Source organism: Monodelphis domestica, chromosome 2, assembly GCF_027887165.1.
Source record: "Monodelphis domestica isolate mMonDom1 chromosome 2, mMonDom1.pri, whole genome shotgun sequence".
NCBI classification, from domain to species: domain Eukaryota; kingdom Metazoa; phylum Chordata; class Mammalia; order Didelphimorphia; family Didelphidae; genus Monodelphis; species Monodelphis domestica.
This window is the reverse complement of record NC_077228.1, coordinates 376,519,373-376,537,567: the sequence shown is the minus strand read 5'-3', so window position 1 is coordinate 376,537,567 and position 18,195 is coordinate 376,519,373. Positions and strand designations below refer to the sequence as shown.

At 35.4% G+C, this 18,195-nt stretch overlaps 1 protein-coding gene and 1 long non-coding RNA gene across 3 annotated transcripts in view; one reads left to right on the top strand and one right to left on the bottom strand.

The window, feature by feature from the left end:
- RPF2 (ribosome production factor 2 homolog) overlaps positions 1 to 18,195 on the bottom strand; it is a 52,588-nt gene that overhangs the window by 32,640 nt on the left and 1,753 nt on the right. For both annotated transcript variants that reach the window (XM_007484432.3, XM_001379073.4), the window contains 5 exons: positions 15,286 to 15,418; positions 14,788 to 14,825; positions 13,093 to 13,132; positions 10,243 to 10,324; positions 9,684 to 9,760 (listed from right to left, as the gene is read on the bottom strand). In XM_007484432.3, coding sequence (XP_007484494.1) covers positions 9,684 to 9,760; positions 10,243 to 10,324; positions 13,093 to 13,132; positions 14,788 to 14,825; positions 15,286 to 15,342 — 294 coding nt within the window. In that variant the 5' untranslated portion in view covers positions 15,343 to 15,418. The remainder of the gene's footprint in view (positions 1 to 9,683; positions 9,761 to 10,242; positions 10,325 to 13,092; positions 13,133 to 14,787; positions 14,826 to 15,285; positions 15,419 to 18,195) is intronic.
- LOC103094417 (uncharacterized) lies at positions 1,325 to 9,655 on the top strand. The gene is made up of 3 exons (XR_462846.3): positions 1,325 to 1,598; positions 2,488 to 2,674; positions 9,313 to 9,655. It is a non-coding gene; the product is annotated as an uncharacterized LOC103094417 (long non-coding RNA).

The window sequence follows — 18,195 nt, the reverse complement described above, 5'->3', positions numbered from 1 at the left end:
TTAAACGTATAGACCAGTGATAGTGCACCTTTTAGAGACTGCATGCCATGTCCCCTCCCCCCTCTGAATGCCACATGCCACCTGTTCCTCCCTGCCCCCCAACCCAGCCAGGGGAGAGTAAGTACTCCCACTGGACTATTGGGCAGAGGGGCAGGTGAAGTGAAAAAATGCCCTCAGGTACAGTGTAGACAGGGAAGGGGGCAGCTCCACCCTAGTCCCTCTACCTTTCTAGTATTGAATTCTGGCTGATGATGGCTCGCATGCCATAGGTTTGCCACCACAGGTATAGCCTATTCCAATCACTGATTGATTTTTTTAAGCTGCCTACCCTTACACAGGATAAATTAAGGTTTTAAAGGGTTCTTAGCTATCATAAACATTTCTGTGAATATCTACAAAAGCAAATTCATGAATTTATTCCCAGAACTTTCTTCCTGTACTTCTCTTTTCCCTCTGACATTCTAGATTATCTTCGAAAAATTATTCTGTCTTAGCTAACTTCCCTACATAAGATCTCTCATCTGATCAATCTTGGATATATGTCAGATCCCTCCTAAACAGTTCTTTCCCCTGCCTATGCTTGAGTATTTTATCTATAATAATGGTTTACTAAGAATAAAATAAGAGCTTTTATACTTAAATAGCTGGAAAGACAGTAAGTTTTCACTGCTATGCAGAACCAATCTAATAGTGATAATGATACAATCTGATTTAGTTTTCAGAAATGTTACTACAGCAAACTATAAAGGGATTACTTTATATAGGCATACAAAATATAAAAATTCAGAGGAACAAGAAGTCTAGAATCTCAAAGGATATTGGAGGAGGGGAGTTGGAATGAAAGGGAAATCACAATTTCAGACCTCAAAATAATAATATAAAATGAAAATCATCAAAATGAATGGTGTCAGCTTCAAAGAGAAATGGATCCCTTTGGGTCACATTACATATGTTATATTTAGTATTGATTCTAAGACAGAAAGTAAAAGAAATGAAATACAGATAATCATGGAAAGAATGATATGAATTCATGCAGAGCGAAAGGAGCAGAACCAAGAGAACATTGTATACACAAAGACTGATACGTTATGGCACAATCAAATGTAAGAGACTTTTCTACTAGCAGCAATGCAATGACCCAGGACAATCCGGAGGAACTTATAAGAAAGAATGTTATCCACATCTAGAATATTGGGAATATTATTGATAAGGATTTGGAATAGGTTCTGATAAGTTAATTGGTAGAACAGGAAAATTCTGTCAGATGGTTTTAAGCCAGTTTAGAATGAGAGAGAAAAATCTGTTGGAATTCTCAGGTGGGGGTTTCTAACTGACTGTTCTGAGCTCTAAGAAGATTCTGAGGGTCTTTGGGCTGAGCTTGGTCCAAGACACAAGCTGTCCTAAACTCTTTGGGATTTTCCTTTAAAAAACTTTGGAAATACCTAGATTGGCAGTTGTTGGAAAAGAGAGGACTGACTGTGTGGCTAGTGTTAAACCCTGACAAGAGAAGATCTTTCCTTTGACCTTTTGAAAAAACAGATTGAAGAAAGGGTTTGGCCAGGCCTCAGTCAGGTCAACTCTGTCTGACTCACACTGAAGTAATAATATTTGGAGACTTATTTTAAGAATCATATATATTATTTATAAGGATATTAGTATTAAGTTATTTGGTTAAGATGTTGTTTTTTTAGTGAGTTATAAGGAGGATTAGAATAGCCTGGTTCTCCAGGAACAAAGAGATGCCATTAGTTAGAAATCCCCTTAGTGATAGGGAACCCTTCCTATAATACCTTATTACCTTTTAAATTCCTATAAAATTCCTAAATAATCTAAATAAAAAAGAATTTATTTTTTATACTAGTCTCCAAAGTCAAGTGTTAATTGCCCGTGGCCCTGAGGTCAAAGCCTAAACACAGGCAGCTGACCTCTTAGAATAAACAAGAGAAGATTGTAGGGACTTTTGAATACAATTTCCAAAAGTATCTTACAAGAGAAAGGACTGTGGGAGCAGAAACACTAAGAAAAACATATGATCAATCACATACTTCGAAAGGGATATGATTAGGGTTTTGATGTTAAAATATCACTTTACTGAAAATATGAATAACATGGAAACAGGTTTTGAACAATGATACATGTAAAACCCAGTGGAACTGCTTGTCAGCTCCAGAAGGGGGGAATAAAGAGGGGGAGAAATCATGAATCATGTAACCATGGAAAAATATTCTAAATAAATTTAAAAAGAATAAGGTACTTTATAAGCCTTAAAGTAGTATGCAAGGAAGTTGCAGCAACAATACCCTAGACAATTATTATTTTATTGTTACACAGAACTTCAGATATATGGAATAATTATTTGGATGAAATAACTCTAGCCAAATATTAAGTATGATTTTGTCCACAAATAGTAGTCATATGATATTCTATGATCTATATGGGGCGGGCTCCAATGAGAAAAAACTAATTAAATGACAAAATATTCACTAGGGCAGCAAAGCAGAAATATTTACAAGCTGCAGTTCCTTTCTGATGAGCCAAACAACATAGAGGAGAAGAAGCTAAGGTGACTTGGCAAGAAGGACCTCTGCTAACCTAGACAATAATGAATGGAGAAGTCACACTTTGTTAACTTCTTGCTGGGCTTTTAAGAATTAGATCAGAATCTAATCAGAAGGTAAGGGCTTCATTCAAGGTATGACAATTTGAACTAAACTGATTAGGAGTCAATTTCCCAATGTCAGAGAAGCCAACAATACTTGTTAAAAATGAACATTTCTCAAAACATTTAGTTGTAACATCTTGGGATTTTATGATTTTTTTTCTCAAATACAATCTGCTGTTTGTGGGCTGGTTTACAGGCCACTAATCAGCATCTAGGAGTGAAACTATGAAGTACTCTTAATGACCTTGTGAATTATCACAACTAAACAAACAGAAAATTTCTCTCCCATCTATCCCCTGATTTCTACTGCCCAGACCACAACACTCTGTACAGGTCCTCATTTTCACCTGCCTGGATCAATTCCACTCTCATTTCTACTCCAATCCATCCTTTATATTGCTGCCATATTTATTTTCAGATCACAGATTTAGAGCTAGAAGGGACTTTAGAGATTAGAAAATCTAATCCCCTCATCACTTTACATATGACTGAAACTGAAACATTCAGTGATTTACCTAGCCACATTAACTAAACCTAGATCTTCCTAGCTACAAGACCAGTATGCTCTCTACTTCTACTTCCTGATTTGTAGATCTGATCATGCTACAATCCTACTAAAAATTCTTCAATAGTTCCCTACTGAGAAACTCCTTAATCTGACATTCAAGACCCTCAATAATACAGAAACAGTCAAAAACAACAATAATAACCAACGTTTACATAGCACTTACTATGTGCCAGATAGCAAGCTAAGCACTTTAAAATTTTTGTTTCATTTGATCCTCACAACAACCCTAAGATGTAGGTGCTATTATTATTCTCATTTTACAAAAATAAAACTGAGGTAGAGAAAAAGTTAAATGATTTTTCCAGCGTCATATATCCAGTAAGGGTCTGAGGCTAGGAACTCAGGCCTTCCTGATCACAGGCCCAATGCTCTATCTCAGTGATGTTGAACCTTTTAGAGATGGAGTGCCAGACCCTGCCCCCCCCCCCAGCAAGTGGTATGCCCCTGCCCCCCACTGAGTCCCAGGCACATCCCACCCCCCCTCTTACCCCACACAGGGGAAAAAGAAAGCACTCCCAATGGGCTGCTGGGTGGGTAAAGTGAAGAATGTCCTCAGCAAGTGTAGGGAGGAGGAGGGGAGTGGCCCGAGCACTCCTCTCTGCTGGAGTTCTGCAGCCTGTGAGCTGTCCACCTCATACCCTGTGCCTTCCCATTGGGCTGCTGGGCAGAGGGTGGGGGATGTGAGAAAATGTCATCAGGCACAATGGAGAGGAAGAGGGGAGCAGCTCTACCCAAGTCCCCCTGCCTTTCAAATAACAAACTGTGGGGGTTGGGAGGGGGCATCCACATGCCCAGAGAGCGCTCTGCATGCCATCTTTGGCACCCATACCATCTAGCTGCCACCTCACATACAACTCTACTTGTAAAAGCCCATGTTTTAGCTGTTCCTTAAGCCCAGAATATCTTATTATCTCCTTTATTGCTAATTCCTACCCATCCTTTAAAACTCAGATACCAACTCCTCCATAAAGTCTTCACTGCAGCCCCTAATCTCATTCCTTGAAAGGACAGAATGGTTTTTCTTCTTTAGACTTCCAAAAATACTTCCTATGCATCTCATTGAACCTTTCTTCAGTCTGGACATGTGATTTTTTTCAATGTGAGAATCCACTGTCTATAACTTGTAGAATTCTCTAAAGGTATTTAAGTCAAGCATGTATAGTCATAGGGCCAGGATATATCAGAGGCAGGTCTTGGGCTTGGGTCTTCCTGTTTCTCCTATTAATAAGAGCTAGCATTTGTACAGCACTAATTTCTAAAGGCTTTACATGGTATCTTCTTGATCTTCTCAAGTCATCCCACTCTACAATAAGCCTCACACTGTCACTAATGTTTGATTTTGTAAGTTGTTTGTTGTTTTTTAATGCAATATGACTTCTAGACTATCAACTTCATTAGAACAGATGTTTCCTACTGAAACTTAGTATCATCCTCAACATGGAGCTTTGTCTTCTTTAAATAGTACAAACTTAATAAATGTTCATTTGAATCTGCTGAATCATTAGTAAAAATAATCAAGATCCCAGATCGCTAATCAGTGCTGGCACAAGGCCTTATGAACTTAAAGAATCTAGATCAACTCTCAAACCATGAATGCTTTACAAAATATTCCCATCCACCTAGGTGTACCTAAATCATCAACACATTTTTTAAAACATGCCAAATTTTATTAAGAGTATCTTATATTTAAACTTATTTATAACAGATGGGATACAGACATAGTACTCATCTTCTAGGGCATTACTATCTGAGGAAAACTGAAGGGATTAGGACAGCAAGTGGATAATTGTGGAAATTGAGTAAACCACACTGACTCCATTTTCTGACTCAATTCTAGAATTAGTTCTGTTCTCTTTCTATTCAACCATGTGTCTCTACTCCAAAGTCTGTCCTGTAAGAAAATTTTATTCAACTATGTAGATTAGGAGAAAACTTCATTGCATTGTTAGAACCTAGCTCAACATGGCTGGGAAATTGGGACAGCTCTACTTGTTGTTTGGCTATCAAGGATACTACTATTTTATGCTTAGCAGAAACCCAGTAACTTTTCTCACAATTGTACATCTCAAGTCAGATCTAAACACTGGAAAAATATTAATTGCAATAAAAATGACAATTCTACCTAAATTAATTTACTTAGTGCCATACCAATTAAACTACCAAATAATTATTTTATAGAACTAGAAAAAATAATAAAATTCACCTGGAAGAACAAAAGGTCAAGGATATCAAGGGAATTAATGAAAAAAATGTCAAGGAAGGTAGCCTAGCAGTACTGGATCTCAAACTGTACAATAAAGCAGTAGTCATCAAGACAACATGGTCTTGGCTAAGAGAGAGAATGGTGGATCAATGGAATAGATTAGATATACAATATACTGTGGTAAATGACTTAACAATCTCTAGTGTTTAATAAACCCAAAGATCCCAGAATTTGGGGAGAACTCACTATTTGACAAAAACTGCTAAGGAAACTACAAATCAGTATGGCAGAAACTAGGTATAAACTAATATCTCATACTCTCTACTAAGATAGAGTCAAAATGATACCTATGATTTAGACATAAACGGTAATACCATAAGTAAATTAGGGAAACAGAATAGTATAACTGTCAGATCTATGGAGAAAGAAAGAACTTATAACTCAAACACGAAACAGAAAACATTACAAGATTTAAAATGAATAATTTTGACTATATTAAAGTTTTTTTACAAATAAAATCAATGTAACCAAGATCAGAAGAGAAATAATAAACAAGAGGAAAAAATTTTATAACAAATTTCTCTGATAAAGGTCTCATTTCTCAAATACATAGAGAACTAAGTCAAATTTATAAGAATATAAGCCATTACCCAACTGACAAATGGTCAAAGGATATGAACAAGCAGTTTTCAGATGAAAAAAAAAAATCAAAGCTATCAATAATCATGCAAAAAAATGTTCTAAATCACTCTTGATTAGAGAAATGCAAAAATAACTCCAAGGTACCACTTCACCAACTGTCAGATCAGTCAATATGATAGTAAAGAAAAGTGATAGATATTGAAGGAGATGTGGCAAAACTGGGACACTAATGCATTCATGATATAATTGTGAACAGATCCAAGCATTCTGGAAGGTAATTTGGAACTATGCCCAAAGGGTTATAGAACTCTGCAGACCTTTCTTTTTAAAACCTTTACCTTCCATCTTGGAATCAATTCTGTATATTAGTACCAAGGCAGAAGAGCGATAATGGCTAGGCAATGAGGATTAAGTGACTTGCCCAGGGTCACATAGCTAGGAAGTGTCTGAGGCCATATTTGAACCCAGGACCTCCTGTCTCTAGGCCTGGCTCTCAATCCACTGAGCCATCCATCTGCATGCCTTTTGATACAGTAATATCACTACTAGGTCTGTATCCCAAAGAGATCATAAAAAAGGGACATACTTGTACAAAAATATTTATAGCAGTTCTTTTTGTGAGGGCAAAGATTGGGAAATTGAGGAAATGTCCACTAATTAAGGAATGGCAGAACAAATTGTGGTATATGTTGGTGATGGAATACTATTATGCTATAAGAAATGATGAATAGGATGATTTCAGGAAAAGGTATAAAGACCCACATGAACTGATATAGAATGAAATAAGCAGAATACTGTACACAGTAACAACAATATTATACAATGTTCAACTGTGAAAGACTTAGTTATTTTTAGTAAGACAATTATCCAGGAAAATTCTGAGGGGTTTATGACAAAGAATGCTATCCACCTCCTGAGAAAGAACTGCTGAGGGGAGCTGGAATGCAGATCAAAGCATACTATTTTTCAATTTAGTTTATTTAAGTTTTTATTTGGGGGTTTTGGTTTTATATGAGTATTCTCTTACAACTAGTACTAACATGGAAATGTTTTGTATGATAATACATATATAACTTAAATCAAATTGCTTACAATCTCCCAGAGGGGGAAGGAGGGAGATAGTATAGATCTTATAATTTAAGAAAACACATATGGGAAATAATTGAGAAAATAAAATGTGAAAAATAGATTTGAATCATGCATCCCCAATAGCCCTAACCTGTACATCTCAAGCAAGCCATGAATCTTATCTGAAGTTTGAAAAGAATTACAAAAAGAGCACAAAAAGAATTTTTAAAATCGAATAAGAGAGGAAAAATTATGAAAAGAAATGAGAGTAATGCAGAAAATTATGAAAAGAGTTAACAGCTTCATAAAGGAGGTCCAAAAAAATACCGAAGAAAATAACACCTAAAAAAACAGAACAGGCCAACCAATTAAAAAGAGGTACAAAAGCCACTGAAGAGAAGAAATTTTTAAAAAAGCAGAATTTGGCTAAATGGAAAAAGAGGTACAAAAATTTACTGAAAAAAGAGAACAACTTAAAAAATAAAACTGGCCAAATGGAAAAGTATAAAATTTCACTGAAGAAAATAATTCACTTAAAATTAGAATTGGGTCAGTGGAGCCAATGATTTCATGAGACATCAAGAAACAATAAAACCAAATCAGAAGGATGAAAAAAATAGAAAATTTAAATAGCTCATCAAAAAAAAAAAAACTGAGCTAGAAAATAGATCAAAGAGAAAAAATTTAAGAATTATTATTCTGCCTGAAAGCTATGATCAAAAGAAAAGTCTAGACATCATATTTCAAGAAATGATCAAGGAAAAACTGCCCTGATATCTTAGATTCAGGGAATAAAACAGAAATTGAAAATTAAAACTCCCAGGAATATTATAGCCAAATTCCACAGCTCCTAGAGAAAATACTTAAAAATCAGTCAAAAAGCAACAATTCAAATACAGTGGAACCATAGTGAGAATCACACAAGATTTAGTAGCTTCTACATTAAAGGAGAAGAGGACTTGGAATATGATATTCAAGAAGGCAAAGAAGCCAGGATTAAAAAGTAAGACTCATCTACCCAGCAAAATTGAGTATAATCCTTCAGGGGAAAATAGGTATTTAATGAAATATAGGACTTTCAAGCATTTTTGATGAAAAGACCAAAGGTGAATATAAAAACTGACATTTAAACACAAGACTCAAGAGAAGTATCAAAAAGTAAACTTGAAAGAGCAACTTAATAAAGTTAAATTTTCATATTCCTCTATGGGAAGATGATTCATGTAACTGCTAACAACTTTATCATTACTTGAGCAATTAAAAAAAGGAGTTTATATCGACAGAGGGCATGGATGAGAATCAAGTGTTAGGATGATCTGCAAAAAAATGAAGACAGGAGAAAGAAGGATATACTGGGAGAAGGAAGAAGGGAAAAACAGAATGGGGAAAATTTTCCTCACGTTAAAGAAGTGTGCAAGGAAGAGCTTTTAAAATAGAAAGGAAAATGGGAGTTGGACATGGCAAGCAATGTTTTATCTTTACTCTCATCAAAACTGGTTCAAAGGGGGCAGGTAGGTGGCTCAATGGATTGAGAGCCAGACCTAGAGATGGGAGATCCTAGGTTCAAATCTGGCCTCAGACACTTCCTAGCTGTGTGACCCTGGGCAAGTCACTTAACCCTCATTTCCTAGCCCTTACTGCTCTTTAGCCTTGGAGACAATACACAGTATTGACTCTTAAGATGGAAGATAAGGGTTTTTAAAAAAAAGAACTGGTTCAAAGAAGGAAGAATATCTGTATGTGTGTGTTGTCAGGAAACAGAAGATAATGGGATAGAGAGAAATATACAGTAGTCAGCTGTAAATATGAGTAAGATGACCTAACCTATAAAATGGAAGCAGATAGCAGAATGGATTAGAAAACAGAATCCAACAATATGTTATTTAAAAGAGACATACTTGAAACAGAATAACATGCACAGAGTTAAAGTAAAGACCTGGAACATAATCTAAAATGCTTCAGCTGAACTAAAAAAAAGGCAGGGATAGTCAAATTTCTAAAAATAATGATAAATGGTCAAAATATAAAACAGTTTTCAGAATAAAAGCATTATATAATCATAGGAAGAGTAAACTCTAAATTACTACTAAGATAAATGCAAATTAAAACCACTCTAAGGTTGCTATGTCTTTGAGCAAATAAAACAAAAAAACCCTCTTTTTTAATTAGATGGATTTTCCCATCTATGAAAATCTACAAGGAATGAAGACATCTATGTGGAATGAGAGCTCTTCTCCAAAAGACAAGTCAAAGTATGTAAATAGTTTTGAAAGCTGATAATATATTATCAATAGCTATATGAAAAATGTTCCTACACATTAATAATAAAAACACAAATACTCTGTAGTCTTTTAATTCTAATATCCTATGATTCTATAATTATGTAGATATATCTATCTCTTATGCCTTAGAGTATAACAAGAAAATAGAAGTCTTCAAGTTGATTTACTTTGCAGAACTGTAGTGTAACTACTCACCAGAAGATGTCACTAGAGTGACAGCATCAATACTATAAAAGCAATTTTTTAAAATTATCTTACCTTAAAATCTTTAAGTGAGACAAACTTCTCAATACCCAGCTCAATCATATCTAGGACATGATGATCATACATACGACCTAAAAAGGCAATCCACAAAATTGCTACCTAAATATACTGTGGTATGTATGCTCTAGGTATCCACGAACCTTCCCCCCACCCCCATTCCTTAAAGACATATCATCTCTTTAATCAACCCTTTGCCCCTTCTGTTTAGTATATGAGTTATGTGGGCAAATCTGATAAAAAACAAGTCAGAGGGATTTTAAAGAAAATTATATTACTGATTTTGTGTTTTGTCTTCATTTTTGAAAAACATTTTGTATTTAAACTCTTTTGTAACCATAGATATCTACTATCCCAGATAATATGGGGGAGATTAGTATTATATACCCATTTTATGGATAAAAACTAGAAGCTAAGGAATTACATGATTGTATTCAATGGCACATAAATAGCTCTAGAATATACTGTTCATTCCTAAATCTAAAACTCAATAATATAACTTGAAAGATAGGGTCTCAGTCAGTTATGATCATTCTTTCATATAGATGAATCTTACCTACTATGAGATTGTTTGGTCGTTTCTTATTATGAGACCCAAACATGAATAAGGAGCAGTCTGACTTCTTTGAAAAAAATTCCTATAAAACCAAAGAAAGAAAAATTTTAAAGTTTATATCTAACAATCACTGCAGCTAGAATAAAGAAAAGCTAAAGTTGGGGGGTAACGGGGTGGCAGCGAGAGACCCGAATCTACAACAAGCATAATCTAAGTTTGGTATCTAAAATTGACAGGCAATAAAGATACACAGATAAAAACCAAAAGTTATTCTCCAATAGATAGTGGTCTAGATAAGTGGTCAAAGTTCATTGGCTTGTATTTCTCTTATTAGTGATTAGGAACATTTTTTCATGTGGTTGTTGATAGGTCAAAGTATAGGAACTGTTTTCAAAAGACAAAATATGACCTAAAAGAGAAATACAAACCAATAAACTATGAATTTCCCTTCATACCTGAAACATCAATGCTTGAGAGGCTGACAGTAACAGGTGTATAATGTTATTGGAACTGTAAACTAGTCTAACTATTCTGGAAAACAATATAGAATTTGGTAAAAAATAAGCTATTCATATTCTGACCAGTCATCTCACTTCTGGGCATACACACCAAAGAGATTAATTACAGAAAGGAAAATCACATAAAAGACAAAATATTTACAGTAGCAGGTTTTTTAAAAATTGCAAAACAACAGCACTGAAACTAAAGCAGATGCCCATCAACTGGAGAATGGCTAAAGAAACTGGCATATGAATATTATGGAAGCCCCAGGAACAGATACAGAGTAAAGAAAGTTGAAGCATAACAACATACAAAATGATATTAAATAGTAAATGAAGAGAAGACTAAAAGGTAATAGAATTCAGACCAAATGAATTGACCAGGTACTTTCCAGAAGCCTGATTTTGGAACACAATTCCTTTTTCTTGGTAGAGCAGTAATAGCCCGAGTATAAAATATTACATACCGTCAATCATTATAACTTTATGAGGCAGTTTTAAATTTAAAAAAAAAAAGGAGGGCACTAGGTGGGGGGATGAGGGGGGTAGGGGTTATTAGTATGAAACTGTATTTTTTAAAAAGTGAATCAATAAAACATCTAAAATTAAATCAAAGGACCATTAAAAGCAGAAATTTATATTCTTTACAATAGTTATTTCTTAAATATCTAAGTTTTTAACTGACTTTTTTTTAATACCAGTAATTCTGGAATCTATCTATCTATCTAACAGCAATGCAATATTCCCTACACACCTACCTCCTCATTTCTCTAAGACCAAGATGTTATATCTCCTAAAAAGCTATTTACAGGAGACAGCAATATGACTCAGCAAGTTGAAAGCCAGGCCTAGAGTTAAGAGGTCGTGGATTCCAATGTGGCCTCAGACCCTTCCTAGCTGTGTGACCCTGAGCAAGTTATTTAACCTGTTTCCTAGTCTTTATGGCTCTTCTGCCTTAGAACCAGTTTCAAGATTTTATAAGACAAAAGGCAAGGGCTTAAAAAAAAAGTCAGTAACACAAGTGCCACTTTCAGAGGGGAACAGAAGAATCACTTCTTCCATCCCTCCCTGGAGTCCCAACAACTATTTAAGCAGGACAAAAATCATTTCTGGAGGGCTACTCATAGGAAACTAGTGGCTTTTTCGTTCCCCTAATGGGGTTCTCAGCATGGGTTATTTTATTTTTTTTGTCTTTAATTTTAAACATACAGACACAGAGACACAGACAGACACACCCCCTCCCTCATTAAATGGAAGGAATTTAACCTACTGGTGTTCCATTGTTTGTCTCCTAATTAGGAATATCACCGTTTTCCTACTGGGACATACAATGTGCATTTGTGTTTCTAAGGTTCATCCCATGTTTTCTTCCTGTCTCATGGGCTTCTTTTGCCTTATTGCTGCTAGATCCCTTTCTGCCTCATTTTCCATCATGCTTTCCATCTCCTCCATGGCAATGAAGTTCACTGGCCTCTACATCAAGAACCATTTGCACTTGGACACTCAGCTATCCCACTATTTGTTTTGGGATGTGTCTTCTGTTAGTTTATGATTGATTTCCTTTTTTAAATGTATGGCAAAAATAATCATAAATACTATATAAAGCACCTCCCAGGTCAAGTATTTCTCATGAACCCCCCCTCCAGTGCCTTACTGGGATATGATCTCTTGAAGGCTAATCCAGCAGAGCACAAGGTCTGGTAGTTCCCATCAAGATGAAAAGGGTTTCTTCCCTTAGAGTCTTGGTGATATACTATATCTGTCACCTGTACACCAGTTTTGTGGTGTCTGATAAGACTTATGGTAGCTGCATGGTAATGGATTTTTTAGCCACAGAAACTATAAAGAACTGTAAGTTACAAAGAGTTGGAATCTGCATCAGTGGAGGGAGTACCTAGAGCAGAAGTATCAAATACTTGGCCCATAAAGTCCACAACACTCTTCAATGTGGGCTGTACCAGATTAAAATGTTAAATTAAATTAAAATTAAAATTGGAAAGTATTTAACTAACAAAATAAAATTTTAAAAAATAGAAAATAGACAATGTCAATATGTGATTTATTAAGTTAATGCCCACAGGGATCCTTAAGTACAGTTTGGTAGCCCCCATCTCTGTGTATGACATCACTGGTCTAGAGTGATAAACTCACAGATCATTTAAGCCAATGATGGAAATGGTTTTGTCCAAAATAGATTGTTTCATTCATTCCATATATTTCATATATAGCATGATTTATTTTTCGTATTTAGCAAGATTTGTAATTCCCCTCACTGCAAATTCTGGCACTTGGCTATCTCAAAGATTGTAAATCAAGTCTTAATATCTTAGAGAGGTTGCTTTATACTTACCAGTGATGTCTGATCCTCAAAAGGTCTTGTAATATTTTTTCTAAGGATATAAACATAAATGTAAGCAAATTCAAATAAGCATATACCACTGACACTTAAAAATATTTTATCCAGACCACATATCCATAATGGCTTCCTATTCCACTATATCCTTTGGAATCTCCATTTCAACAAACTCCTCTTCATCTTGGACCTCTCTTACAATCCATTTTATCTATTAATCCTCACTAAAATCTAAAGTTCCCCTCCAAATACAGCCATTACTATACTTTTTCTCTCAAAACATTAGTATATACTGGAGATTAAGTCTTTACTTTACTTACTCAATAAAAATTTTCTGCCCAATCCAAATTACAGTGATTGTAACCCACCTACCTGCAGGTCATTTTCCCTCTGACTCACTAACTTTCTCTCCTCCCCAACTCTTGCCCTTTAATATCCACACAAATGCTACCTCACCCCCCTAATTTCCCAATTCCTTAGCCATTGTAAATCCTATCATCCACTCCCTTTACTTCACCTCACATACAAATGGGATAAACACACTCTGGATCTAAGCATTACCTACAAGTTTTCTACTTCCTTAATTATAAATTCTGATCATAACAATTCTCATTCCACCTCTCCTTATGCCTCACTCCTAATTTTTTCTTTACTTATCATACCACCAATCTCTTCTAGCCCACCCAACCCCCAGCCAAGTATATTCTCAGATCATTACTCATTAGGCAACTAGATGACTTGATAGAGAAAGCACTGGGCTTCATGTCATTAGAGCTGTGTTCTAATCCAGCCTCAGATATTAGCTATGTGATTTTTGCAAATGTTAAACATCACTATTGTACCAGTTGGTTCTTAAATTGGGCATTAGGCTTTACCCCCTAAACACTATTTATTACTTTACTTTGAGGTTTATATGATTAGATAAAATGTCCGCACATGGACAAAGTTTGTTTTGTTTTGGTAATTTGAAGTGAAGAATATTAGTTACAAAAATTGAACTCATTATTTTCCTCCCCAAACCCAACTTGCCTCCAGATTCCCCTATTTAAAGACACAGCATCCTTACAATCTTTCCAAGTTCAAAACTCTGACAATAATCTTTATCTTCATAGCACTTTTTGCATCTAAACCCATTGCTTCACTTGCATATCAACCACCCTAGTTCAGGACCTCATTACTTCTTGTCTAGATTATTGCAAAAAATTCCTAATTGGTCTATCTGTCTCATGAATCTTACTAGTCCAATCTACCCTACACATTGCTGCCACAGTAATTTCCCCTGAATCCCCTATCCCTGTATTGGCGAACCTATGGCACGTGTGCCAGAGGGGGCTGTTCTCTGCCTCTCCAATGAGAGACATTTCTCTCATCACCTGCCCCTCTGCCCAGCAACCCAATGGAAGTTGTTCCTCCCCCCTCTCTCATCTGGGGGAAGGAGGGGTCAGGGGAGGACTCAACTGTGGTGTGAGGGTTACAGTTTGAGCACCTGCTCTATCCCATCAAATTCTTCCTCATGCCCTTAGGATAAAATAAATATGAACTCTTCTCTTTATCTTTTAAAGCCCTTTAAGACTTGGCCCCAATATATCTTTCTAGCCTCAATGGACAGCCTCCTCATGAGGCTACTGCACAATATTATATCAGATTCCAAAGTGTATACTTGATTTTGAAAAACATTAAAATGTTACTTACTTTTTATATAAAACACTATAAGGTTTCTTCAAAGCATACTGCAAAAAAGAATTTAGAGTCATGAAAACATCAAAATGACCTGAAAACTCGGTAAAAACTAAATTATTATACTATTTATTACTCGAGATTATTCCAATCCTTAAAGTCAAAAGCCCTTTCTTATCAGTCAAGAGCCCTTTCTTATCTGGATTATCCCCAGATTTGTCTGCCATGAAGACTGGCCAAACAATGCTTAAATATTTTTCTCACCTATCATTTTTACGGTGTCATAATTTTTCAAACATCATCTTTCTTGACATCACTTTGAATTTCCTTTAAAACAAAACTTCAGTACTCTTCAATTGTCCCTCCAGTATAAATAAGTTTTTTCCATTTCTCGAAAGTAGGGCCTTACTCCAATAGATGAGTAAACTAAATTAAAGAGTCTTCCTGAAAACTTTCTTGGTTACTTTCATTAACTACAGAAATAAAGTTTTAGGTTTTTTTAAACATACTCACCACATCCCTAAGTACTTGAGTAACTATTGCATTTGCATTTCCCCCTTTAATAAGCATAGCATTTTTAACATTTTCATTGAGTTTAGGCTCTCTCTTCTCAAGGAATCGCTTCGCCCGTTTTGTTTTTGGCTTTCTGTACAAAGAAATTGACAGGTTAGAAATCACATTAATAATAAAGCATGAACACTTAGGTCAAAATAATCATTTGACTAATCTTGCAAAAATAATATGATTTTTGTTTTTACATATAGATTCTTAGGTTACATATGCTTACATTAAAATATTTACCAATCGCAAACCACATTAATGTAAAAGAAAAAATTTTTAAGAGATCAACTCATAAAATAGTGAAGGAGATAAATTCTCCACTAAAATTCTATACTGATGATACATATGGAGTGGATATGCTTCAAACCATCAAAGACTATAAGGCAGAAGTCAGGAGGCAATGCATTCCAGATAAGGGAAACAGCTGGAGCAAAGACAAAGAAACCTAAGATGAAGTGAAATGTGTGAAAAACAGCAAAACGACCACTTTGGCAGGTTTTTAAGAGTTTGGGAAGAGGAATAATGTATAATGAAGCTGGAAAGATAAGCTAGGAACAGGTTCTCACACTCCAAATACAGTGCTCTTCCCAATGTACCACATGCTATCTTTTTTTTAATAGACACAAGTTGAGTAAGAGAATGAAGTAAGTATAGCTTGCCTAGATTTTGGAAATGACAAACTTTTTGAGGCTATTCTTGTGGACAAGATGGAAAGGTATGGGCTATGCATGAGTACTTAGGTGGATTCAGAATTAAGTTGAATGACCTGTAGTAATAAATCTTTGGATAATAAGAGACTAAGGCACAAAAAGTCCAAGCTTATCCACTTATTGGTAAGGCTAGAAGTTACCAATAATAGAGATCAATGATCCATCGGTAACCCAAGACCCCTGACACAGATAGAACAGCTCTTTTATACTGATTAGTGGTTAGATTAGGACCAGATATAACACCCCCCCACCCCCATGAAGATTCTGATTGGTTCTTAATTATGCTTTCTGACTACTTGATTATGAGTCTTCACTCATCAGGGTGACCAGAAAACCCAAATTAGGTCAGCACCCTATTGTAAGAAGAACCAACCCTGAGTGCCCTCTCAGACCAGGTACCTTACAAGGGGCATAGATTTAGTCAACCTTCTTTAACATTCTCCAAAAGGTTCCTTATCTACCACTCTCTGTATCAATGCAGCCCAGTAGTAGGTGAACATCTTGAGATCAGGTTAATTCACCTTCTATCTTATCTTCCTCAACTGATACTTGGCTTTGCTCCCTAAATGAGGGTGGAGAATTCGACTTATACAGTAATAGTTTAAGCCTGAAAGTCTTAAGACCTGGTTACAATGTTAAAGTTTGGTTGTAATGACTACTATTAATGATTACTATTACAATCAACAAAACTCAACTAATTTATAATCTTTAATTTATAATCAACTGCACAGCCAGACCCAGAGTAGTAGTTAATGATTCAACTTGACAATATCTATTCATTGTGAAAATGGACTATGAAAGACAAAAATGATAGTCTTTGCATTCTTGGAGATTATATTGAGGATTAGAGGAGGATCATATATACAACATGTATGTGGAAAAGTAAATAGAAAATAATTTCAAGAAATAAAGCTTTAACAGCTATGGGGATTTTAGTGTTATTTCATTATAACTTCTTTAATCTAATCAAATTCAAACAGAATATCCCCAACTAAATGCTTAATGTCAGTCAGACAAACTGCTAAGACTCAGATCTTGTGAGGTTTCTGCTAGTCATATATATTGTCATAGCTTCCATTAGCACCTTAAACAGATAATTCATCTAGATCTATGTCTATTTAGCCTTAATTACCTGAATTCCAGAGTTTCATTTTCAAACAGTAGCTAAATATCTCTTCTAATTTAGATTTTCCCCAATATGACTCAAATTGTATCTATTTAAGAATCAAATCTACCCTCCCAAAACTGAACTCCCCCTTGACTTTTCCATTTTCTCATGGCCCTCAGTTATACAGACTTGTAATGCAACTTCTAAGAAAATGGGGATGTCTTATTTATCTTCCCATCTCCTCATCAACAAGCTCATATTAGGTACTAAACAGATGTTTGTTGAATTAAAATGAAAAATTAAGGCATTTTCTACTATCAATAGGTCAGAAACATAATTTCCATATATGATCGTCATACCAACAAATTTAAAGCTACAAATATACCTAGAGGTCACCTGGCATAATAAATTCCTCATTTTACAGATGAGGAAATGAAGCCTAGAATATCTTTTCCATCTAATACAGGTAATAAATGGCAAGGACTCCAATCCTACCACTCTATCTACACTGAGAGGATATTATAGTTTTAATCATACTGACAGATTGATGACATTGTAATGAAGACATTAATTACTTAATTACTGTAACTACTAAAAGTTAAGGTTCAACTAAAGGGTGCCTCTATTCCTTAATTTAATGAGAGTTCCCCACTACATCCTGAAAAAAAAATGTTTCCCCCCCAACTGTCGGAAATGCAGTCAAAATTGTAGTCAAAACACCAGTGCCAATTACTACCTTAAACATTATTACTTAACCTATTTAAGCCGTTTTCTCATAAAAACAGATCATAACTAGACTCATAGAGTGCAAATTCAAGAATATATGAGACATTATTGGGGCGGGGGTGGTACAAGGCCAAACAGGAATTTATTTGACTGTAAATGTCTGTAATAGATTTTTTTGTTCTTGTCTTATTAATGTGGGGGGGAGAGGGAAGAAGCAAAGAGGAAGCAAAGCAGAGAAATGGAAAGGGGGAGAAGGAGAGAGAGACAGATGGAGGAAGGAAAGAGGAGCAAGAGAGGGAGAGATGGGGAAAAGAAGGT